This window comes from Sitophilus oryzae, unplaced genomic scaffold (genome assembly GCF_002938485.1).
Source record: "Sitophilus oryzae breed Bouriz unplaced genomic scaffold, Soryzae_2.0 scaffold_178_pilon_pilon, whole genome shotgun sequence".
Taxonomy (NCBI): Eukaryota; Metazoa; Arthropoda; class Insecta; order Coleoptera; family Curculionidae; genus Sitophilus; species Sitophilus oryzae.
Genome location: NW_022146490.1, coordinates 216,370 through 244,148, shown reverse-complemented (window position 1 = coordinate 244,148; position 27,779 = coordinate 216,370). Strand labels below are relative to the sequence as shown.

The 27,779-nt window shown below is 31.4% G+C and overlaps 1 protein-coding gene across 1 annotated transcript in view; it reads right to left on the bottom strand.

The window, feature by feature from the left end:
* LOC115882617 (acid sphingomyelinase-like phosphodiesterase 3b) overlaps positions 1-27,779 on the bottom strand; it is a 185,960-nt gene that overhangs the window by 43,861 nt on the left and 114,320 nt on the right. The window contains exon 6 of the mRNA XM_030900810.1: positions 881-1,076. Within this exon, the coding sequence (XP_030756670.1) occupies positions 881-1,076 (196 nt within the window). The remainder of the gene's footprint in view (positions 1-880; positions 1,077-27,779) is intronic.

Here is a 27,779-nt window from a genome sequence, read left to right as displayed (position 1 = left end):
AATAAAAATGAAACTTCTACACCCTATATCTCCGAAAATAAGCGTTTTAAGATTATCAAATACCTGTCTGATAAACGTAGTTATAGTTTAAGTGAAATATATCAGTGTTTACTGGATATAGTATTTTTTTAATATAATTTAATTTTTGTCTTATATTTTTGTTATTCTACATTTTTTATGTTGACAGAGCATTGTATGCACTTATCTAAACTATAAAACGTCCTGTTCTTATAATAAACAGTTATACAAAATTGAAATTTTTTACGGTCGCAGTTTATGATTCTTTTTATTTTGCGGATTATACAACGCGAGATATGAAGCTGGCGAAAGATAATTCCCAATAGAAATTCTGTTTAATGTCCTATGCATAAAAGCTATATAAATAAGCGGGACAATTTTTCGTTACATCGGGCTCAAATAGGTGGAGCATCAAAGGGAAAATTTAAAATAATGGTTAGGCGTAATTACGTCACAGAACAAAAGAATTTTAGGTGGGTGTGCATAGGGGTATTTCGTTATTTAAATCCTTTATAGAAATATTTAGTTGGATTTAATATTTATTTAGATATTATTATAGGTTTATTTTTTTATCTGACACTAGTTTTATCTTGTGTATTTTAGTTTAGACGTCTGAAAGCAGTGACCAAACCAAACTTTGCATAACTTATAGAGATATGATTGACATTTTGTAGTTAGTAAAATTAAAATAACGAATATATTTTCACAGTCATATTTTGAACTTTTATACTATTAAAAAAAATATAAATAAAAAAAACTACCAGATATAGCAGTATAATTTTGCCTATTATTTTATTAGAGTTACCTGCTTGTGTTTTTCTAATAAAGTACAAAAAGAAAGGCAATTATCAAAATTTCTTACCATTTTCAGCGTAGACTATCCTAAAGGTGTCAGAATGAAGATGACCGAAGAACTGACCGACGATAATGGAGTGGAACTTCCTCACAATTTTCAAATACTTCTTGTTGTGGAAGTCTTTGTACATTATGTGGCTAGAAGCCGACAGGCCTTTGTGCCTTTCGTCCGACCCTGGAGGTATATGGCCGACAAGATAAACCTGAAAAAGAGAAAAAAAGGACTTTCAATCCCAAAAAAATCTTAACGAAGAAGAAAGTAAGGGATACGTAAATACCTAATCTTTAAGTAAGTAAAAAAAAACAGCTTTAAATAATGAATGGCTGGGTCGTTTTGAATGGGTTTATTACTGTAATCTATAAAATAGTATACATTGCTAAAATTATTAAAAAAATACAGAAGCTGATTATCTCTGTATAGTTGATAGTGTTCAAATTATTATTATTCTTAATTTAAGTTATTAAGGTTATTCTCTCTGTATTTCTTAAATAATTTTTTTTAAATCCGTTTAAAATCTCTTGTATATTTTATTCTACCAAGCCACACGAATGTATAATAAAACCAATGGTTTTCCCTATACTATATAAATATTGAATGTATTAAAAAATATCAACATGAGTTTTAATAACGAAAAAAGTAAATATTTTAAGTAAATTTTAGATAAAATATTATATAACATAAAAATATATTTGAGTGCTCGCGTTTTAAATTTCAATTTTTATCTACTCGACTAGAATTAAAAAATATATTAAATATTTTCTCCCGTTTGGTTGATATCAGTTTATTTATGGATTTATTTTTGAGTTATTTCATGGAATTAATATTATTATAATGACGATTGGTGCATTTCAGTCAATTTCAAAAAATTCCGACCGTCCGCGTGCGTCGACCTTTTTCATAATATTTAAGTATTTTAGTTTTTTGTTAGTGCAGTTATTCAAACTATAAAACACTCAAGTACGAGGTTTGTGTGATGTAACGCTATTTCGGGTAGTAAAAATTAAGTGAAAAAGAATCCCAACTAGGCGTCGCGTCGTGTTGTGTTGTAGTATATATGTCGGTATTTGAGTAACGCGATTTTGGAGCGGTATTTTTTTGTAACGTCGTGTCGCGCTCCACAATGAATCAGGAACCTGTTACTGAAGAACGACGATCATAATGACGTCAAAATTATAAATTATTTATAATTTGCAAATAAATTATTTATAATCGCACTTGAAGTTAGCTCGAACCGTAGTAACCGCATAGCGACGTGTTTAGCTCCAGGCGTCGCGATATCGTCGGTCGCCAACAGTAGTGTCTGGAACCGGTATAGCCGTAGCGCCGCGCGATCTCAATCGGGACGTGTTCGCTCGAACCGTCGCGCTCCTAGAGTTGTAGTTCCCTGTCGTGAACAGAAGTAACTGCTGTAAATGGGCATCGACGCTCGACCTCGGTGGCGACCTACTTCGCTCCAGCCGTCGCACTCCTAGAGTTTTAGTTCCCTGTTGCGAACAGAAGTAACTGCTGTAACTGATTATCGACGCTCGACCTCGGCGGCCACGTACTTCGTTCCAGCAGTCGCTGGGGCGCTTCTAAGGTTTCGGTTTTGCCTGTCGCGATTTGGTCGGTTAATATTGGCGTTGGTGCTCCCGTCGCTACGTTACTTTCGAAATAGCGATTTTTGGTATGTACTAGGCATGGTATAAAATAGTGTTGTTTGAAAGATGAAATGCAAAAGGCAAATAAAATAAATTAAAAATGTTTTATTTGCTTTTATATATTTATATAAGTTTTATTGTTTATATCTATTTTTAAGGTTAGGTTAGACCAATAAACATTTTTTTGGCAGTGGTTTGGACATTGTTCTTGATTTTAACATTTATTATATTGCAATACACATAAATATGAGCCGTTCATTTTATTTAAACGAAAATTGATAAAGAAAAAAAAAATAACAAGGAATGTCATCGTTTTTCTAAAAATGATATAGATTGGCTATACACAATTATAAACTCGATATTTGTAAAATGAGTAGCGGATAAAAGTTACATTAATCTACAAATATAGATAAGTTAGATATATTTTTAGAGAGGACCGCAACACTGGAAGTCGGAACCTCGGTTACAAAATCGCGGTATTTTTCTAGAACGGTCGCTATTGTAACGCGACTCGTGGAACCGGTATTTCCATCACTATTGTATTGTGACAATTTCAAATGTAATAAAATTGCTAAAAAAAATGTTAACGCGTAAAGGAGAGCGTAATTAGGGCGTAGTTGGGTGCAATAATTTCAACAGCTCCTGCAATTTTCTAAAACAAATTCGATTTTTTTATTGTGATAAAATAATATTTTCTTTTTGCAGTAATGTCTATTATTATATGTATTATTTGCTTTCGGTTTGTCTCATTATAGTCTAACTAATAATAAAATCGCACAAACACGTGGAGATTAAATAATTTCACCATAGTAACCAGATTAAGCACGATTAAACGATTAAAATTCTGTTACGCAAACAGCGAATATTTAATTATGATATCTGAAAAGGATCGAACTGCGGTTGTGCCATAATATTATGAATAATTTTCCATATTTGTTTTGTGTCCGATTTCAAACAGTTTCCATTCTCAGCTAAATCATATTAAAACCCATATTTTATTAAACGAATCTCTGCAGCTTTAAAGTACGCCTACTACAGTATGTCCCCGGATTGTCTTTACAAGAGGTTTTTTTTATTATTGACATTTTGAGAAAAATGCAAAACCCCTTTCTATGGTAATATAACTTCGTTTTCATTCGATGGTAGATTGTTATTCATAGAATTTTAATCAACGTAATACTTTTTATTGCTTTAAAATGTTAAAGAAACACAAAATTTATTTAGTTTACTACAGCAAAGAATATGACGTTAAGCAAAATTAATAAGAACCATCTATCAAAGAATGAAATCGAATTGATATTACCATAGAGACGCCTTTTGATTTTTAGGACCATAGATAAAAGAAAATAATCTTCTATTAAGATAGATATGAAACTTAATAGTAAAATTTTGGGTCAAAGCGCCCCTCCGTGTTCTTAGTAGAGACTACGTTTAACCCAGCGCCTTCGCCTTTTCTGCTGTAAATATTTTTTATGTTTATATTTGATTTCAAAGGATTTAGTTTTAAAGTTACACTGATATATTAGTATATCATAGTAACTTTAATAAAACATAAGAATATATATGTTTTACAGTTTATTAAATATAAATTTTGACTACAAGGTAGAAAGTAAATCACAATATTTGATAAAACTTATAAGTATACCATTTTTACAGTTAACAAATAATAAAACTATTTCTGACTATGATATTTAAAATTTAGATAGATAGAATATTAAAAAACATACCGGTATTTGCAGACGCAGGCTCAAATTCAATAAAAACCAAAATTTTTCCTGCAAAAATCGGGATTTTTCACAGAAAAGCTATTTTTGATTTATCAACAATCATTGTCAAGTTGACAATATACAGGGTGTTTTCTAATTAGTCTAAAAAATTGTGGTGTGATTCCTCATGTGTTCTTAAAACAATTTTTATATAACCATTGGGTCTAAAGTACTTCCTTTCTGATCTACAGGGTGTTAAAAATTAAAAAAAAAATCGATATTTTGCTTAAAATAAATGGTACACTACTGCTTTTTTAAAGAAAATATATTTTTTCTTGACTGGCCATCCTTTTTCAACAAAGTTGATCTTTTGAATTTTTCTTGTTCATCAAACGGTTGCCGAAAAAAAATAAATATACTTATTAAGAGCCCGCCTTAAGCCGTTTTCTAACGATTTTTTATTTTTTAGATTAATTAGGAAACACCCTGTATATGCATATCACAGGCAACCAAATAAATTAGTAACCTCTAAAAATTATTTTTCCTACCACTAGCGACATACCGTGTTTTTAGTGAGTACTAAATTATTTTATCAAAATTTCACCATATAAGTTTCCAGGCAATGTTTAGGACTTTGAACCATATCTTCATATTTTTCTTAGGCTGTATTCCGTTGCAAAACTACGCGAACCAGACCGGTAAACTACGGTAAAGAGCGATTCCTGAAAAACATCGGTTTGATACGGAACGGTTTGGTAAAATACTGGAAACGTCAAACGTTGACGTTTCTTAAATTTCAATAACCCCTCTTATAAAATTTATCTTTTATGCATTTTTAATGTACCTATTCTCTGTTTTTACGTTTGCTTCTCCTTTTCAATGGACTTTAATATTGAAAAGTATGTAGCCTACTAATAAATTGTTCAACTCGTTGGACAGCTCAAGTGAACATTTGCAGGTCCAATATTAAAACAGATCAATAATAAATAAACAAATCTAATCAATATTTATATTTTTATAGCTTACAAAACATTCACGATTACTTGTTGTCTTGTTTTTCATATTTTCTTTAAATGTTCCTGACTTTAAGAAACATTGGCTGCATGATAAGTTTAAATGGTCCTAAAAAGTCATTCTATTTAGTTAATGAAATTTATTTACCTTTACTGCCTATCTCCATTGCTTTTGGATGTAAATACAAAATATTACAAATTTTAGAAATTAAATGAGAATTTCACTCGAACTTCCAATATTTGCTTGATTTCTGTCACATAAATGACATTGATTGACAAACAAAACCAGAAAAACCAGCCTTCTCGCGCTGGTTAGTTTAGTGACAGTTATAACCAAATTTTTCAGGAACCGTGTTCCGTAATAAGAAAACTTTCAGGAAACCGATAGAAACGGAACATAAAACCATAACCAAAGTAAGCAACGAAATACACCCTTAATTTTCTCTAAAACGGTATAGAAATATGGAACAGTATACATATACTACTGGATTAACCATTTTACAACAAACAAAAATTTTCATGAAGTTCATTTTTCTCAAAATATCAATAATAAAAAAGTTCTTTTTCTCTCGTAAAGACAATCCGGGGACATACTGTATAATAAAAATAGGAAATAAAAAAATAATCTGTCCATGCTTTACTAGTTGATCGATAATTAATTAGATCAAAGCTGCATTTTACTGGTATTTTTCTATGCCGTTTAAAGCGTAGCTTTTTTCATGAAACAGAATTGATAAGCAGATTGATAAGTTCTTTTTAAATTGCTAATAAAAAGTCTCTCTATAAATTTTAGAAATGGACTATTCCAAATAAAATATATTTTTTTATTATTAGTTCATTTGAAAAATTACTTTTCAAATCACAAAAACAACAAGCTACAAAGCTTTGGTTCTAAAAATTTTAATAATGAAAGATTAAGTATTAAGTTGATCAATGTATTATATTCATATTGATTTTAAGAACATAATATTTTTATATAGGTAAATAACAAGTTTTTTTTTATTTTAAACGTTTTTAGTAGATTCATTAAATATCCTCTAAAAATATGGACAAAGAAGCAAAAAATCTCTATAATTATTAATCTCTTAATATTGGGGCAACGGCCCAGCTACGTCTAAACACCGGTTCCCATTCGAATACCGAAGTTAAGCGACGTAAGGCGATACTAGTGGATGGACGGGTGACCGGTTCGAAACTCTGTATCGTGCTGTTGTCCAATAAAGGCAAAAGTGTAAAATCTATTGACACACACTGCTCATTCACACCGGTTCGAGGCCGGATGAGATCGGATATCTCGTGAGTAAGAGTCGATTTAGACACTTGCCAAGTCGATAGGCCATTGACCATGATATGGCCGAGGATCGCGGTTCGGATTTCGGGTAAACAAAGTCGGGTAAACAAAGGAGACGTTAACTTCAAATCTTTACTTTCTCTTAATATTAATTTTTAGAGAGCCATATTGTCATGTTTTTTTTTCAATTTTACCTAAAACGATATGAAAATGTGGAAAAGTATAAACGGGATTAAGTATTTTAGAACAAGTCAAATTTTTTATCAAGAATGCATTTTTCTCAAAAAGTCAATAACAAAAGTTTTTCCTCATGTAAAGACAATCCGGGGGACATACTGTATATATAGAATCGTCTTAGACTGAGGTGAATTAAATTAATCGTATTAAGCCATTTAAACTACTACATTTAAATTGTAACTAGGCAGAGATCGGGAGAATAACATGCTTTTAGCAGCCTGAAACAATAAGACTTAAACTGTGCATCGGTTATTCAAAGCCGTGTTCAATATAAACCGTGGTAAATTGAAAATAAATAGAAGGTTATTCACGATTACCGGCAGAATTAATCATACGTTTATTTATTTTGTTGTAAAAAATGCTTGGGTAAACGTGTTTTATTATTTATATATAGATAATGCTAATGGATGAAATTCCAAAAAAAACTCTCTTTTTATTTTATATTTATTTAGTTCTAGACGTATTTTATTAATTTTTTATTTCTTTTTATTTTAGTTTTTTATTAACATATTAAATGGTTTTTCCGGTCCAAACAAAGTGCCAACTTTTATTATTAAATTTTCTACGTCTGGTTGGTTGGTCGGTCTCCAAGCCCAAATCCAAATCTCCCGTCTTTGGGATTGAAATAAAAACAAGACCGAGAAGTCGAGAATGAAAAAATCTCTAACGCAATTCCTCAATTTTCTGGCGGAACGTACTGGGACATTTTCTTTTTCGTTTTCTTATTTTATCTTGTTTTCAGTTTACAAACGGCCTGTGGCTAGAAATGCCCGCGAAAAGAATAAGAAATTTATGTACAGGATGTCTCATTTTCGTGTGTTTTACGAGGTTTCTCATTTTTGAGTAGAGATACCACTATAGGCTTGGTGTATTCGCCGCTGATGCTGCCACCATCGGAGAATATCGTAAACAACTGATAATATATACAAATAAACTATTACTCTAAAAGTGTTAGGAATTATAATTTGTGAAAATTCTAAAAATAATAATATAAACTTGTATTATAATTGATTATTCCTAGCTAGCCTTCCTTAGCTAAAAAAACTTTTTAGATGAGTTCAACTACGGTAGCGAGCATAATTGGGGCTATTTCGGCTATAAAGAAATTTTTTAAAGGTACATAATTATAATTTTAAAAGATGTTCGTGAAACATTTAATCACTAGTTAATTAAAAAAAGTATACCATTAATATTGCAAATTATATTTTATATTTTAGTAGTATACTAAGGGCTGGCAAAGGTTAGTCTTGGGTCGAGATTTCCGTATGTAAGAAGAGTACAATGCGTTTATAATGTACTGAACAAGGAGAGGACAGTAAACACGTTGCCAAACGTATGAAATAAACCGAGAAACTGTGCACATCGCTAAGAGACGTGGAAGGGGATATAGCAGATTTGTCGCAGTTGCCGGTCGACCCAATCAATACCTCTGTCAGTACTTAAAGTTCTAGGGAAAGGTGTACGTCATGCGTTCAGCTTCACGATTTAATTACGTCTCGTCATACTTAATTTGTTTATTTATTAACGTCGAATTTTCCCTATAGCTTGATTTTTTTTAAGTGCAAGCTAGAAACACTTGTATTTTTGGTAAAAATAAGTGGAATTGAGTGGGTGTTCGTTAGTGGTCGCGCCATTAGAACTCTGAATTCAAAAATCGATATCTCGAAATCTATTAGTAATAATAGATTGTAGTTTTTTTCAAGAACTTTAATATTTCTGTTGTATTTTCTTTGTAGACAGCATGTAAAATCTTTATCAATAAAAAAATTACACGATTGCTGAAAATTCCTATGCTCTAAAAGTAAATGGATGGATTGTTTACAATTTTTGAATGGAAAAAACAACCTTATCGAATTTTTCTTATGTAAACATATTGTAAAATATCCGATCTTGAAAATAAAAAAGTTTCAATATTTAAAGTGGTTTTTGAGTTATTGGCCTGTTATGTGTTAAAAAGTTGAGTTTTTAAATTATCGCGATTACTGACGTTTTCTCGTTATAAAAAAATGACACCCTAACGATATCCTTATAATTCCATTTCAAATGCTCAGAAACGTGTCTAACGATTTTATCTAGTTATCTCTTGAAAAAAAAGTATTTTAAAAATAAGAGGTTTGCGATCGTGATTTTACTTTACTTGATAGGGAAAGGCGTATCGGCAACGCCGCAACAGCACACCGTCGCGCGTCGCGTCGGTCGGTCGCATTTCTCTCGCTTCGACTTAATAAGATCCCTATGCGATTTACCTCCACACATGTAAATGCCGACCCAAAAGTAACAGTTGCCAGCATGGTATGTCTATTTAATTTTTTGATTATGTAACGAGCACTTTGTTTACTCACTTGTTTTGTCAAACTGCTTGAAACCATTTTTGCTTTTGATCAAATCGGTGTGAGAAACTATGAAGCTATAAAATGTTTTTTCGAGACTTGAATATCCAGGAAAGTTGAGTTATTGAATGTTATTACACCAAACAATTTCCTAATTACACTCTTCTTTACTTTTATTTAAAATTGTCACAACACAATGCGACACCTAGTTCGGATTCTTTTTCACTTATTTTTTACTACCCGAAACAGTGTTACACCAGACAAACCTCGTACCTGAGTGTTTTATAATCTCAATACCTGCACTAGTAAAAAACTAAAATACTTAACTATTATAACGAAGAAACGATTTCAATATTATTTTAATGCAATCAACATGAACTGTAACCAGGACGGCATGAAATACATAGCGAAAATTTCTGATTTCTGCCGTATACAGCGCTGCGCTCGGAATTTTTTTAAATCAACTAAAATGCACCAAGCCTATACGGGTTTCATATTACTGTACTGATTTTTTATGAAACTAAAGATGTTTTGAGAAGTCCTTGATTTGTCGTAGCCCTCTTAGTTTCTGAAATACCGGGCGAATTTTTAAATTGTTGCGTTTTTTGACTTCCCTCGGTTATCTAACAACTTATCGAAAAGATGAAAAATGAGTCCCATAGAGTTTTTTACATAGAAATCAGTGATAAAGATACTATCAGTTTACAGGACATTTATAATTTGCGTTTTATTATTTTTGATTAAACTAATTTACAGAAAATTCAATTTTAAATGGGAGTAAGAACTTTTTAGTTATTTTATATACAAAATGATAAAATTGTATTTTACTGTCGACCGAAAACATTAATTCACGAGCGATGAAATCGCGAGTGAATTAATTTCGTGAGACAATAATGCAATTTTATCGTCGTGTATAAAACAATATTTTTTTTCATAGCGAGTTACGTTTTAAAAAATATTCAGAAATTATTATTTCAATGAATTTATTACGAGTAGAAAAAATATTGGCGTTGGTTTCTATGTAATTTGACAAATATAAAGCTGTCTCTTTAGTTGTCAGTTTTGAGTCAATAATTTTTTAATTCTCTTTCGTGTCGATTGCTGATTGAATTGGAGCCAGAAATGGCTCAAAACGAAATAAGTAAATTAACAACAGATATTCAGGCTGAGGCGACAAACGCCATATCCAAACTACTTCCATTTAAATCCCGAATAACTTATGAAAAGGAATACAAAAATTTTCAAAAATGAAAGCAATTAAAAAACGTGCGAGAAGAAATAAAGTTTTTAACATATCCTCGCTGTTAAAGTAGTTGCTAAAAAAAATAATTCTGTGCACAGTAGGTGTTAAAATTTTTTTTAATGTCTAAGTATTCCATTGCCCTGCTTCTACGATATCCCTTTAATCTAAATCTAAAGGCTAAAGCTAAATAGGTTTTTTATATTTATAGGTTTAAAAATTATTACACACCATGACTGCCAGCGTAATAGCTTTACATTATCGCCAATCTTAATGCCGCAATATTAAAAGAAATTTAGAGAAAGACATTGAACATGCGAGCCTTAAATGTAACGTTTACGTGTCCGAAGCATTAAACAACTGACTTGGATTACGGCTAGGTTCCGTCCCATGGTGCTGCTAATGAAATCATTAACTTAGCACGTACCGTGATTTATTTATTAGCAGATCTTTTGCTGTAAATGTATTCATTTGAGTATCTGTCTGTGTAATATACAGGGTGGCGCTTCTCATATGACAGGGAGGTTTCAAAAATAACTACAGATTGTATTGAAATTAAATTTTTAGAAAACTATAGAGAGTTCTTCAGGGTGACAACAAAAAAGTTACACATCAAAGTTTTGTTTAGTGTTATGTAATACGATATACAGGGTGATCCGAACTGTATTCGGGAAACTTTGGCAGCATCTTCTGCAGAAAAAAATAAGTAAAAAAGTTCGTATAAATTATGTCCTAAAATTCTTCGTTTCGGAAATACAGGGTGTAGAAGTTTCATTTTGATTCATTTTTTCTAAATAATTTCTGAACTATACTGGATTTTTGGATAAAAACTGGTGTCTGGGTGTTTTTTGACATGAGAAATTTAATTTGTATAAAATGCCTGAGTGAAAAAAATATTCATTTCCGTCATTTTCTACATAAAAATATCTCTTAGAAAAAATCATCAATATTGTCTTACCCTGTATAACTAATAAAATGTTCTATTACAAAAAAATTAATTTACTACGTAACTTTTTTTGAGAATGCTCTAAATTAACCTAATTATTAGCTTTCAAAATTTCACTTCAATACAAACTGTCGTTTTCCTTCGATCCTCCGCGTAGTATGAGAGATGCGACCCTGTATATACAATACAGAGTATAATATATAATAGAATATGACAACTAAAAGAATTTCGGACTTCCATTGTCTTTATTTATTTTGATTAACACAAAGTTTCGGTCACAAGGATCAAGGAGGATCACTGACCATTACCAAGTGTAAACTGATAACAGTTTACGCTTCATAACGGTCGCGGATCACAATCAAAATAGATAAAAAAATTGAAGTCTGCCACATTCAGAGAAATAATGTAATAAAACATAAAAACTAATTATCATAACTAAAATAAATTTTCAAAACTGTAAATTCAAAAATTTAATCAAATTTTAATAAAAACTGTAATATTTTAAGTTTGTCTCACAATAATTAATAGAGCAATGGATGGATACTTAGTCAAGAGAAATTGTAGTTAGAAATTGATTGTTTTTGAAGCTAAATATTAGACTTTCTCTATGGATACAGCTGACTAACGCAAGCTGTTGCTAGAATATTCTATTAATTTTAATTGTGTTTTTTAAACATTGTGAATGATCGTAAACTAAAAACTATAAAGTTTAATTAAAACCACTAATTTATTCCACTAATTTCGAGGTTCTGAACGAAGCTTTAGTTTTCAAAATTTGTCGCACGGTGTTACATAGATCATAGTCATATTTTTTTTTATCAATATGTCAATTTATTAATACCTACACGTAAGATATTGAGTAACTTATGCAATTTCGTAATTTAAACATCGAAATTATTAATGTAATCTGGCAGGCGTGGTACGGAATTAAATTATATCTTACGTAACTAATACGTCTCCTGTTTGATGCCAATTACGACCGCTGAATATGCGATGTGCCGGCTTGTCTTGTTAACATAAACGTTAACGCTAGGGGATGTAAATAAAAACAGACGTTAATTAGGGTATGAGTTTATATAACATTTATACATTGAGTTTTTAGAAGTCTTATTCAGGAACTAGTAGTCATAATCTGGGGAGTCTGAATATTATTGTCTTAGTAAGAAATAGTTATACAGTGTTTTATAATACTTAAAAAAATACGGAGTAAAACTTATTATAATTAGTAATTTTTACAAACTACACTGGACCGCCACGAGAAACAAACATTTTTTAATTTTCATATATTCTAAAGTACTATACCGTGTGGTTAGTGGGAATCTTCCCACGAAAGATGGCGCATGTTTTTTGAAACACTCTGTATAGCAATCATTTAGTATTATCAGAATTTTTTAATCTTTAAAAACCATTAAGATATTTTATCGTAATTTGTTATGATATGATACACAAATTCATTAATGAAAACCTAAAGATTGTTTAAGGTTTACTTGTGTAATATATTATGTCTCTAACTAGGCACAAGCTATAAAATATCGTATAATGATTAAAAAAATATAATAACAAAACCAAAATTCTACCTAAATAAGAAAACCTAAGAAAGAAATAAAAGTAAGTCTTTTAATACAATAAAATATAAATAGATGGTAAACACCGCTGCGTAGAATTTAGTCCTATTAATCCTTGTATTGACTATAAATTGAACATGTCTCCATAGCGCAGTGCGTAGAGCTTCCGACCACGAATCGATGATTCAGTTCGAATCCGTGTCAAGGGAACGACTTTTTTATTTTATTTTCGTTGATATTCTGATAGTAAAGTATTAAATAATTCTGGTAATTAAAAAAAAACGAATATTTGATACTTAACTATCAGAATATAATCGAAAATAAAATAAAAAAAGTATTTGCCCTGACCCGGATTCGAACTCGAACCACGACCACGAACCGATGATTCAGATCGGTTCGTGGTCGGAAACTCTACGCACTGCGCTATGGAGACATGTTCGATTTATATTCGATACTAGAATTTAAAGGACTAATAAAAATATAGGATCTTCTTTCAATGCGCAGTAGGGACTGCAACGTTTAGCCAGACGGTCCGCATGCTGTTCTAGAGAGCATAGTAAAAGATATATCAAAGAGCCAGACGTTTTAAAATACTTGTTTTTCCGACGTTGCTAGCTCTCGTACTATTAGTAGTAAAACGAATTTGCCTAACCGACAATAAATATAACTTCATGGGTTTATAATTGATGTATCTACTAGAAACTAAAGGGTGCTTGAAGAGATGTATTTAGACATTTTAAATAGTTTTTTCATTTTGTTTTTTCTTACTTCTGACGACAGGAGGAAATATACATCTTTAAACGTTAAGTATTTTTTGTCGGTTAGGGAAATTCGCTTTACTAAAACCATCCATTTAGATTCAGCACAGTGATGTTTATAAAAAATAACTTTTTCATTATGTGGATTTCTTTTTGAATGGCGAAAAACCTCGACTTTTTTTCAAGAAAAAAATTCTGTTATAAAACTATATACACTCAGATGCAAAAAAAACGCAACGGAGAAAATTTTGGTCAAATTTAATCTGTTAAATTTTTGTTACTTTTTTGTCCTATTTTCATGATTTTTTTAGCAAGCTGTATATAATTATAAAAATAATAAAATAATAAACTCCTAATTTGTAAACTCTAGGTGTTTTGGTTTTTTTACCCTAACTTTGACACACCCTGTGCAATAATTTCGTGTGTAAATTATTAAAATATAATTTTACGGTAAGAACCATGTCTTTTGAGCATTTTGTTTTTTGGATCACGTCAATGAACTAATCACGATCAACTTGCAATTTTTTCATTTATCATTACGTTTGATGTATAGTATAGAGTATCCGATGCAGCGTAATATGACGTTACGACAATAGTCTTTTTAAAAAATTACATCAAACGTAATGATAACTGAAAAAATTGCAAATTGATCTTGATCAGTTCATTTCGCTCTTAAAAATTAACCAAAGCATGCATTGACGTGATTCAAAAAACAAAATGCTCAGAAGACATGGTTCTTACCGTAAAATTATATTATAGGAAAATTTACATAGGAAATTATTGCACAGGGTGTTTTAAAGTTAGGATAAAAAACAACCCCTCGATTAACCCTGCATAATATGCCAATTACTAAAGTTTACAAAAGACTGAGTTTACGAATTAAAGTTGATATAATTATGTACAGTTTGCTAAAAAAATCATGCACATAGGGTTGAAAATAACAAAAATATAACACTCTAAATTTGACCAAAAATTTCTTTGTTGCGTTCTTTTGCATCTGTCGCATTTTTATTTTATATTTCTCTTTTGTAAAAAATATGCCTTAATTTTATCTATCTCTATTACTAATTTTTAATGGTATTTATCACATTTATTCAAAACCTACGTATCTTTTTAACGTATGTTAACATGTAATTTCGTAATAAAATAATTATTAAACTGGCTCACTAATAACCTCCATTAACGACACAATATGTAAAGTACATAATCGGTGAAAATTGAAAATATGTCTGTTATATTTAACGGCGTTTTTGCTTCATTACAAAATAAATTAATTAATTTATTCAACAAACATAAATCTATTAATTTACATTCCAGCGAAATTAAATAATCAAATTAGTATGGACTAATAGACTTTTTGTCCGTTAAAATTAACAGTATGTTTATAATATATTATATTATTTAAATGTAAAGAAATAACAAACCATAATATATTTTTCTATTTAAAAATATATTTTATTAAAATATATTTGAAATTCTCCGTATTGTTGTAATCAGAATGTTAAGTAATAATACAGGGTGTTTTTAGCGATTCAAATAAAAATTTTAGGTTAAAAGTTGCTGTAAGTGCGACATATTGTCGCGACCCTGGTTTAGAGGGTTGCGGCTAGGGACGTTTAAGGTATCGAAGATCATTGGAACAATCAATATATATAAAAACAAAATATAAATTTATTAAAGAATTAAATACATTAATTTAGGTAGGAGAAATGTCAAGTAGAATATCTTTTGACCAATAAAATATACTAAGAGAAAATATATAAAAAATTATAAACTTACTTTGCTGTCATTATGATAGTTAGAATATACCGAAAATCAATTAATTAAATATTTATACATGAAACATGAAATAATTGATAAGTATTTATATATGATAGATACACAAAGAGAATAATTCTATGAGTAAAAAGGCAACCAGTAATTATTCCCCGTATTATAGATAATTATACAGAAAGTAATTAACAAGTAAGTACATTAAGTAGATAAATAAATAAATCAAAACAAACTAAAATGGAGGCATGACGGGAGATTATAAGATCTGAACATTTAAATTGAAGAATTAAATATTAACTGTCGTATAGAACTTTTAAATTTCAAATAAGAGTTAATTTTAAGATTTACAGAAATTCTATTATAAAGAATACATGCCTGATAACTGAATATCTCTCATACAGAGTTGTGCGATGTATAGGGGGAGCGATATTAAACTTGTGACGCAAGTCCAGTGAATGTTCATCATACCTAAATTTAATTTTATCAAACAAATAACATGGACTTTTATTATTGATTATCTTATAAATTAGTAAGTATGAATGAAATTTTCTTCTCCCAGCCATGTTGAGCCAACCAATTTCCGCCATTTTATTTGTGATACCTGTATCATATTTTTTTATACTGCCTATCAAACGGATACAACAGTTCTGTAGTCGTTGAATGCGTTTAGCATCATGATCTAAAATACACGGTCCATATAGTGAGTCACAATAGGTAAATTGTGAAAGAACTAAGGTGTCACATAATTTCTTTTTGAGATTAGGATTTAAGATGTAACGTTGATTGTAGATCAGTTTTAAATTTATGAAGGCCTTTTTTATACATTTGTTAATATGTTCAGTAAACCTTAAGTGAGTATCCATAATCACACCAAGGTTCCTTGCAGATTTACAGCTATTCAACCTCTTTCCGTCCAAAGACACAGAAAACAATTTTTCATATTGGTCTCTAGCCTGTATTCTACCAAATAAAAGACCGTAACATTTATTGGGATTAATGTCTAAACAATGATTAGATGATGTCTTTAGAAGTATACTAAGTTCACTAGAGAGGATGGCATTGGCTTCCAATATTTTTCCTGGTTGGAAAGACATATACACTTGCGTGTCGTCTGCATATAAGCGAAGCGACGTTGAATCTCTCAAACCCGAATCGAGCTGTGATGTGTAGAGGATAAAGAATAATGGACCCAGAATTGATCCTTGTGGGACACCACAATTAATATGTCGAACACTAGACAGCGTGCCATTTAATCTTACAGATTGTGTCCTATCTGAGAGATCCAAGCCTACCAAGTCTATACCGACATATTGTCGCGACCCTGGTTTAGAGGGTTGCGGCTAGGGACATTTAAGGTATCGAAGATCATTGGAACAATCAATATATATAAAAACAAAATATAAATTTATTAAAGAATTAAATACATTAATTTAGGTAGGAGAAATGTCAAGTAGAATATCTTTTGATCAATAAAATATACTAAGAGAAAATATATAAAAAATTATAAACCTACTTTGCTGTCATTATGATACTTGGAGAACTCAACTCAACTCAACAGCATGACTTCTTGGTTCATTCTCCCCGAGAGAGCCCTCGACTCTCTTCCAATTTACAGGACTTTTGCAACGCGAATATAGTGAATATATTTAAGAACAAAGGAAGTGCATCAGACTGCGGAAATTACCGGGGAATTTCATTATTGGCTATCGGAGGAAAAATTCTTGCAAAAATTATGTCAAATCGCCTTCACCCATATATAGAAAGAATCTTTCCAGAATCGCAAACGGGTTTTCGCACCAACCGTGGCACCGTCGATTCAGTATTTTCCATCCGCCAACTACAGGAAAAAGTAAAAGAGCAGCAGTCTAAACTTTATGTTGCATTCATCGATCTAACAAAAGCCTTCGACTCTGTGAACAGAGATGTACTTTGGAAAATTATGAAAAAGTTCGGAGTACCCAACAAATTTCTTACAGTGTGTAAAAGCCTCCATAACAACAACCAGTCAAGAGTGTCACATCATGGATCACTGAGCGATCCCTTCCTGACTAATACAGGAGTTAGGCAGGGATGTGTCTTAGCGCCTCTTCTATTCAACATATTCATGGCAGCGCTCTCCATTATAATGGACAGCAAACTGCAGGAGAGAGGATTGGGCATTAGATACAGATATGACGGCGGTCTGTTCAACATAAAACGACTGAGGGTAAAAACACGTACAAAATTCATCACAGAACTTCAATACGCTGATGACTGCGCTCTAGTTACAAACACGTTACAACAATTACAAGAAATGTTGAACACATATAACCTGGGCATACGAGGCTTTGGGCCTTAAGCTAAACATCGACAAAACCAAAATCATGTGCGCTCCCCCGGAAGATCATAACAATGCTGTAAAAATCGCAGAGGAACTATTGGAATATGTAGCGGAATTTAATTACCTTGGCAGTTTGATTTCGGAAAAGGCCAATATCGACTCTGAAATTCAGCACAGGATTAGCAGCGCCTCAAGAGCATTCTGGAAATTAAAAGACAGGGTTTTCTACAATCATGACTTGAGTACAAAAACGAAACTGGCAGTGTACCGAGCAATTATAATCCCCACCATGTTATATGGGAGCGAAACCTGGGTACCGTACCGCCGACACATGAATGCATTAAACAAGTTGCAACAGAGACACCTTAGACAACTCTTAAAAATCCGTTGGTTCCATCATGTCTCAAACGCATCGGTCCTTGAAAAAGCTAACTGCGAGAGTATTGAAGTCATGGTTACAAAATCCCGCTTAAGATGGACTGGTTACGGATGCACAGTGCAAGAGGACCGCATACCAAAATCTCTGCTTTACGGTGAGCTTGTGGACGGTAAGAGGAGGCCTGGTGGACAACTCAAAAGGTACAAGGACGTTTTCCACGAAAACTTAAAGGGGATTAACATGCAGAATCATTGGGCAGAAGCAGTTCACAATAGAACTCAATGGAGAAGAATTGTAAACTCAGTTAACAGCAACAACCAAAAAGTAAAGAGGCAACAAAGCAATGAGATTTTTGAATGTCCGGAGTGCGGTAGGAAAATAACATCACGTATCGGGCTTTTCAGCCACAGAAAAGCTCATGAAAGAAAACGCCTTGCGTGACCATCTTTTGATGCGTGTTGAATACTCGTCAGCGAGTAGTTGCAGTATGTATGTATGTAAAGGTCTACATATTTTACCGGTATAATAACTTGGTATAGGTGCTTACTTGATGTTTATTACGTTACCACTTAATACAACAATATATTCCATGCGCTTAAAAAAAGATTTCATCTTTTTTCTTTCTTCAGTACATTTTATTGTACTGAGCATAATGACTGTACTTTTTGTACACACCGAAATCGTTACCCAATGCCATACCTTGCTAAGCTTGTATAACATTTTTTGTTTATTATTGACTCATTTTCATAGAAAAAAGTACAAAGAAATAAATCAAACAAATATAAATAATATAAATATTATTCATAGTATAATATTACTGTAATCAAATATTGTAAATACCAATTTGCGTGTGAAATAGAAAATCTGAGTGATAATTAAAAACTTGATAAGAATATTTATTTAATACACGGACCGCTCGTGTCCCGAATATCGACGAAAGTGTCGCTTTTCCTCGGTTTTATTCAATTTCCGCGGCGATTTAATTATTCCCCAAGTCCAATTTCCATGGAAAATTTAGATAAACGGACGAATCGTCATCGACGATGCAAATGAGGCGAACGAACAGTCTACCAGCAGACGTGGAACTTTGAGATTGGCGTTGTTCTATTGGCGAAATAGATTAAAACGACGAGAAAACAATAAGTCTGATGATGCCTCTTATTCAGCTAATAACACTGATTTGACTAATATAATCTCTTTATTGTTTGCTTTTCTCTAACATTTCTCTATATTTTCTTTGATTATTAATTGAAAGATAACCGAAGTAAAAATAAATTAGTAGTAACCGAAGTCATTGCTAAAAAACTAAAATGTTCTCGGAGCAGTTCTATTTACGGTTTTAAATACAGTTTTGTCTTTTTGATTCAGAAGCGTATATTTAGTTGCAAATGTTGTTACGCCACGAATGTTTGGAAGTGATTCATCGCTTGATGAAGTTAGAATCGACACGCGCGCATCATTTTTACATGAAAAACGTAAATTTTTACCGCAGACGTAGGTTTTTAAAGGCCCGGCCTAATCATCTGCCTGCGCTCCTCCTACTTATTCTAAAATGTTAGCGTGATTGAAAAAGACGATACTATATCGCGTTTCTTTGATTGATTCGTTTTTGTGCGTCAGTCCATTGGTGTGCTTGCAGTGCGACCAATGGGGCATTCCATTTTCTATTTATAACCAAATATATGTTTTGACAAGACTTTGACAGTTAAAACAACAAATTACAACAGATTATATATTGATTATTATATGACTTTAAACACCACGGCACTGGAATTAAGTTTTATGTGACCTTGAACAGATTAGTTCACATGGTAGCGACCGATGAATCACTCCCAAACATTCGTGGCGTTTACTTTAGGCATTTAGTTGTTGTTTGATTGGCAAATTTGTTTTACTAGTAAGAAGCTACTGATAAGCTAGTGTATGGAACTCATGTAAAAGGGTATCTTCCATTTTTATTTTTTAGATTTTTTAAGGGAAAAAAGCCAGGGTTTTCAAGAAATAACTAAGGTAAAGTTAACGCCACGAATGTTTGGGAGTGATTCATCGGTCGCTACCATGTGAAGTAATCTGTTCAAGGTCACATAAAACTTAATTCCAGTGCCGTGGTGTTTAAAGTCATATAATAATCAATATAATATAATCTGTTGTAATTTGTTGTTTTAACTGTCAAAGTCTTGTCAAAACATATATTTGGTTATAAATATAAAATGGAATGCCCCATTGGTCGCACTGCAAGCACACCCATGGACTGAGGCACAAAACCGAATCAATCAAAGAAACGCGATATAGTATCGTCTTTTTCAATCACGCTAACATTTTAGAATAAGTAGGAGGAGCGCAGGCAGATGATTAGACCGGGCCTTTAAAAACCTACGTCTGCGTACTTCATCAAGCGATGAATCACTCCCAAACATTCGTGGCGTTTACTATAATTTTGTTATTTTAATAACTAAGAGAATTAATCTTAATATTTCATAATATAATATTAATATAAAATATTTTATTGTGATTTTAGAGGGCTTAAATCAAATAGGTCCTAAGAAAAATACTTTCAATTCATAAATTTAGACCTTGTTTGTTTCAAAAGTGGCTTACCTCTATGACCTTTCTGTTTTTCCAGACACCAAAAGTATATTCGATGTATTTGTATATGACATAAATTAGGATTGATTGATGTATACAATTATTTTCGTCACCTCCTGTTTCACCGTAAATAACAACAACTTTAGTTTTTTAAATGGTACTCTCTGTTTTTAGGGCATTCTATAGAAAATAATATTCTAAATAGAATTACATATCATCTGTCAATTGTTGATATTTTTGATTATAACATGGTATTTTAAATTTCAATGTAGAGTGCATTGACATTGATGGTAACAACAATTTGACTACAAATACCAAGTAATATGTTACAAAATTATTCGTAAAAAATGCTTTTCTCAAATATGCTAATCAGCCATCCTCGTTCTATTTAAAAACATTGAATTGTGATTAAAAATATGATTTGGGTATCTTTTAAATAGCCAGGAAAAGTCACGAAAAATATTAGATGATCAAATCTATTTCTCCATTGCTCCTTTATATGAATTAGTGATTTTAACACAGCCATGGTACTCTAGATTGATATTTAAAATACTATTATTTTTTGCCTGACATATGATATGTCATTCTATTCAGAATGCCATTGTCTACCAAAAGTTGTAGTCATTTCCGATAAAACAGGAAGTGACCGAAACTAATTGATTACTCCAATCAATCCTGATTTATATCATATACTAATATACAAAATGTCGTATTTTTATCTGAAAAAGTAAAAAAGTTATAAGGTTTGAGCAAATTTTGAAAAAAAAACTTGTATTTTTAATTCTCTTTAAAGGCATATGAGAAAATAAATTCAATTTTATTTAGTGTATAAAGAAATATAAATCCTGGTAATATTAATAAAATTAATCTACTAATGGGAAAGCACAAAAAGACTTTGCCATTAATGGTAGTAACACAATCTGTTGCTGGTGTGTAGCCACTTAATTAGATTAATTAACTAATTACAGTAGCAAGGGTCAGATATTTCGATCTACAGAAACATATACGCCATAATTAAATAAATTGCTTTTAAGATGTTAACATACTTCCTTAATATACGTTTCTTGCTCTATGTGGCTCTTATTTCTTTAGTAATTTAATAAATTATTTTTTTTTATTCTGCGATTCTATAATTTTTTAATAGACATGAAAAAATCTCAGATATATTATAATAATTTATATTTTACAACATTCTGATTATATATCATTTCTTTTTCAAAGTAATATTATGACAATTTGACAAATATATTAATGGAACACAAGTTTATAATAAGCATGGTCCTAAAGGTAGCTACACACATACAGTTTTTCCTCGAGGTTTAAATTGCGCTATCGTGGCAGTTTTTTCTTGTTTACCAAAACTTGAAAAAATGGATAAAATGCATCTAGAAATTCTGCTCCTTAGAAAATCCTACTCAAAAAGCCAATGTGAATTACTATGCCGATTTGCCTAAACAGGTCAAATTCTGCGTGTGTGGCAGTACCTTAAGTTAATTAAAGAAAAATAAAAAAAAACATAAAGAACAATGAAAAAAAAACTAGTAAAATTAAAAAAAAATATTTTTTTTAAATGTTCCCGGACACATGGTACATTGTGAGACAGGAAATTGTAGAGACAAACAAGTCCTATAACATAGGATACAACATTTTAATGAACAGTGCTTTCCGTAAAATCAATAAAATGAAAAATATACGAAATAATATACATGTACTGATTTCTTTCGAAAATCGACAACTATGAAACTATGAACCCTTCCCGGACACAAAAGGTACATTGTGAGACAGGAAATTGTAGAGAGAAATAAGCCGTATAACATAGGATACAACATTTTAATGAACAGTGCTTTCCATAAAATCAATAAAATGAAAAATATTCGAAATAATATACATGTACTGATTTTTTTCGAAAATTGACAACTATTAAACTATGAACCCTTCCCGGACACAAACGGTACATTGTGAGACAGGAAATTGTAGAGAGAAACAAGTCCTATAACATAGGATACAACATTTTAATGAACAGTGCTTTCCATAAAATCAATAAAATGAAAAATATACGAAATAATATACATGTACTGATTTCTTTCGAAAATTGACAGCTATGAAACTATGAACCCTTCCCGGACACAAACGGTACATTGTGAGACAGGAAATTGTAGAGAGAAACAAGTCCTATAACATAGGATACAACATTTTAATGAACAGTGCTTTCCATAAAATCAATAAAATGAAAAATATACGAAATAATATACATGTACTGATTTCTTTCGAAAATTGACAACTATGAAACTATGAACCCTTCCCGGACACAAACGGTACATTGTGAGACAGGAAATTGCAGAGAGAAACAAGCCTTATAACATAGGATACAACATTTTAATGAACAGTGCTTTCCATAAAATCAATAAAATGAAAAATATACGAAATAATATACATGTACTGATTTCTTTCGAAAATCGACAACTATGAAACTATGAACCCTTCCCGGACACAAACGGTACATTGTGAGACAGGAAATTGTAGAGAGAAACAAGGCCCTATAACATAGGATGCAACATTTTAATGAACAGTGCTTTCCATAAAATCAATAAAATGAAAAATATACGAAATAATATACATGTACTGATTTCTTTCGAAAATTGACAGCTATGAAACTATGAACCCTTCCCGGACACAAACGGTACATTGTGAGACAGGAAATTGCAGAGAGAAACAAGCCTTATAACATAGGATACAACATTTTAATGAACAGTGCTTTCCATAAAATCAATAAAATGGAAAATATACGAAATAATATATATGTACTGATTTCTTTCGAAAATCGACAACTATGAAACTATGAACCCTTCCCGGACACAAACGGTACATTGTGAGACAGGAAATTGCAGAGAGAAACAAGCCTTATAACATAGGATACAACATTTTAATGAACAGTGCTTTCCATAAAATCAATAAAATGGAAAATATACGAAATAATATATATGTACTGATTTCTTTCGAAAATCGACAACTATGAAACTATGAACCCTTCCCGGACACAAACGGTATATTGTGAGACAGGAAATTGTAGAGAGAAACAAGGCCCTATAACATAGGATGCAAGATTTTAATGAACCGTTCTTTCCATAAAATCAATAAAATGAAAAATATACGAAATAATATACATGTACTGATTTCTTTCGAAAATTGACAACTATTAAACTATGAACCCTTCCCGGACACAAACGGTACATTGTGAGACAGGAAATTGTAGAGAGAAACAAGCCTTATAACATAGGATGCAACATTTTAATGAACAGTGCTTTCCATAAAATCAATAAAATGAAAAATATACGAAATAATATACATGTACTGATTTCTTTCGAAAATCGACAACTATGAAACTATGAACCCTTCCCGGACACAAACGGTACATTGTGAGACAGGAAATTGTAGAGAGAAACAAGCCTTATAACATAGGATGCAACATTTTAATGAACAGTGCTTTCCATAAAATCAATAAAATGAAAAATATACGAAATAATATACATGTACTGATTTCTTTCGAAAATTGACAACTATGAAACTATGAACCCTTCCCGGACACAAACGGTACATTGTGAGACAGGAAATTGCAGAGAGAAACAAGCCTTATAACATAGGATACAACATTTTAATGAACAGTGCTTTCCATAAAATCAATAAAATGGAAAATATACGAAATAATATATATGTACTGATTTCTTTCGAAAATCGACAACTATGAAACTATGAACCCTTCCCGGACACAAACGGTATATTGTGAGACAGGAAATTGTAGAGAGAAACAAGGCCCTATAACATAGGATGCAACATTTTAATGAACCGTTCTTTCCATAAAATCAATAAAATGAAAAATATACGAAATAATATACATGTACTGATTTCTTTCGAAAATTGACAACTATTAAACTATGAACCCTTCCCGGACACAAACGGTACATTGTGAGACAGGAAATTGTAGAGAGAAACAAGTCCTATAACATAGGATACAACATTTTAATGAACAGTGCTTTCCGTAAAATCAATAAAATGAAAAATATACGAAATCATATACATGTACTGATTTCTTTCGAAAATCGACAACTATGAAACTATGAACCCTTCCCGGACACAAACGGTACATTGTGAGACAGGAAATTGTAGAGAGAAACAAGCCGTATAACATAGGATACAACATTTTAATGAACAGTGCTTTCCATAAAATCAATAAAATGAAAAATATACGAAATAATATACATGTACTGATTTCTTTCGAAAATCGACAACTATGAAACTATGAACCCTTCCCGGACACAAACGGTACATTGTGAGACAGGAAATTGTAGAGAGAAACAAGGCCCTATAACATAGGATGCAACATTTTAATGAACAGTGCTTTCCATAAAATCAATAAAATGAAAAATATACGAAATAATATACATGTACTGATTTCTTTCGAAAATTGACAACTATGAAACTATGAACCCTTCCCGGACACAAACGGTACATTGTGAGACAGGAAATTGTAGAGTGAAACAAGCCCTATAACATAGGATACAACACTTTAATGAACAGTGCTTTCCATAAAATCGATAAAATGAAAAATATAAGAAATAATATACATGTACCTACTGATTTCTTTCGAAAATCGACAACTATGAAGCTATGATCCCTTCCCCGACACAAACGGTACATTGTGATACAGGAAATTGTAGAGAGAAACAAACCCTATAACATAGGATACAACATTTTAATGAACAGTGCTTTCCATAAAATCAATAAAATGAAAAATATACGATTATTTAGCAAATTAACTATAAAATCCTATTCTAACCATTGACATGTTTATGTTATCCATCCAACAAAAAAATAATTTTCTTTTTCAACAAAATCCTAAATTATTTAAATTTAAAATCGTAAGCAGCTTCACGTTGATTATCTTTTAAAACTCACGTACCTTTACAGAAAACAGAGTTACAATAACTTCAACATATTTGTCACTTATTAAACGCAAAACACACTCTTTCCATTAGGACGTTTTTGAACAGCTGTAAAATATCGTTGAGCTTTACATTTCGCTCTCGCTGTGCCACGTACGTAAAGTTTTAATACGAAATAAAATAATTGCCGCCCTGAGAATTTCGCTCAAAATTATTTTCGCAATTCCAAGTTTGAATTAGGTGCCGGTTCGTAATTTTTGTTTCTGCATTAGGTATTTTAGGTCATATTAAAGTGTAGAGAAATTAGTTAATATATACATGTTTGTTTCATAATTTATTGTACCATGATTCGCACGTACTAAATATTTGAATAATATTAATTTGTAGTTATTTATAGAACATGATTTTGTCTTACATATATGTTAAATTAAATTTGTGTCCTAAATAAATATGTCTGTTGAATGTCTGTTGAACAGTCTGTTAATTAATCCAGATCATCGTGAATAAATTAGAGAAAGAATTAAATCAAATAATAAAGAAAACAACATTTCGAAAAAAATCTATATTTAGAATTAGGCAGAAAAAAAATCGTGGGTGTTTGGGAAGGCTTGAAAGGAAACAACGATTATCGCAATGAATGTTTGTAGGCATAATATGGATTAATATATGTTTTGGTGCCTGAAGAAGCGACAATAATGTCGCGAAACGTCGCAAAAACATTGTTTCCTTTCAAGCCTTCTCAAACACCCACGATTTTTTTTTCTGCGTACCAACTACTGGGAACTAACAATAATCATAATTTAGAATTTGCTTTAAACTATAAGGATCTATAAGCTTGGTGAATTTCAGTTGATTTCAACAAATTCCGACCGCAGTGCTGTATATGGCAGAAATCACAAATTTTCGTTATGCATTTCACGCCGCCCGGTTACAGTTCATGTTGGCATTAAAACAATATTGAAATCGTGGCTTTGTTATAATATTTAAGTATTTTGCGAGGTTTGTGTGATGTAACGCTGTTTCGTGTAATACAAAATAAGTGAAAAAGAATCCGAACTAGGCACCGTGTAGTGTTGTGACAATTTCAAATGTTAATAAAATTGCCGAAAAATGTTAACGCGTAAAGGAGAGCGTAATTAGGGCGTTGTTGGGTGCAATAACATTTATTAACTCAACTTTCCCGCATATTCAACTGACGCGAAACAACATTTTCTGGTTTCATAGTTTCTCACGCCGATTTGACCAAAAACAAAAATGGATTTCAATCCAAACGAAACAAGTGAGTAAACAAAGTGTTCGTTCCATAATCGAAAAATTAAATAGACGTATACTATGAGAGGATAAGACATATTCTGTAATATTAATGGTATACTTTTTTTTAACATTTTCTAAACTTATAATTATGTACCTTTAAAAAAATTCGTTATTGCCGAAATAGCCCCAATTATAACCCTGCTAGTAAAACGGGCGCGTGAAACTATGCTCGCTACCATAGCTGAATTAATTAAAAAGTATTTTTAGCTGGAATAATAAATTTTAATACAAGTTCGACCTTCTGAAGATATCCAAATATTTACTTTTTTTATTTTTATTTATAGAATTTTCACAAATTATACTTCCTAACACTTTTAGAATAATTATATAATACATTTTTCATATACTCGCTATTCAAACCCGTGTATTTGTATACAGGGTGCTACAAATTCGAGATACGAGCATTGGTATCTCGGTAACCGTAATAGATACGAACATGGTCAAATTGGGGCAAAGTTGCGCTTTGGGATGTTCACCAAGATATCATCAAAAAAGTTTTAAAAATTTTAAACTAACCTCTTTAAAACCGTCTCAGATACTGGCTTTTGCCAAAGCCCTGAGACCGTATGATAAGTTATAATTCAAGAAAGATCGCGGTGATTAACTTCCTCTCTCATACAATTTACAATCTAAAATACCAGAGAATATATGCATGCATATCACAAAAGATAATTGATTTAGTTATTCTATCATAAAACCAATTTATGAAACAATAATATCAGAAACCTGTTGCTAGCCTTTTCCTTAAGCCTCCTCTTAAAACTGAACATTCGTCTTAATACTTCTGGCTAATAATAGAATCAAATTTCTCTAATTAGGCTCTTAAAAACTAAATGGGATCCATTTGAATTTACTAAGACAACGGCA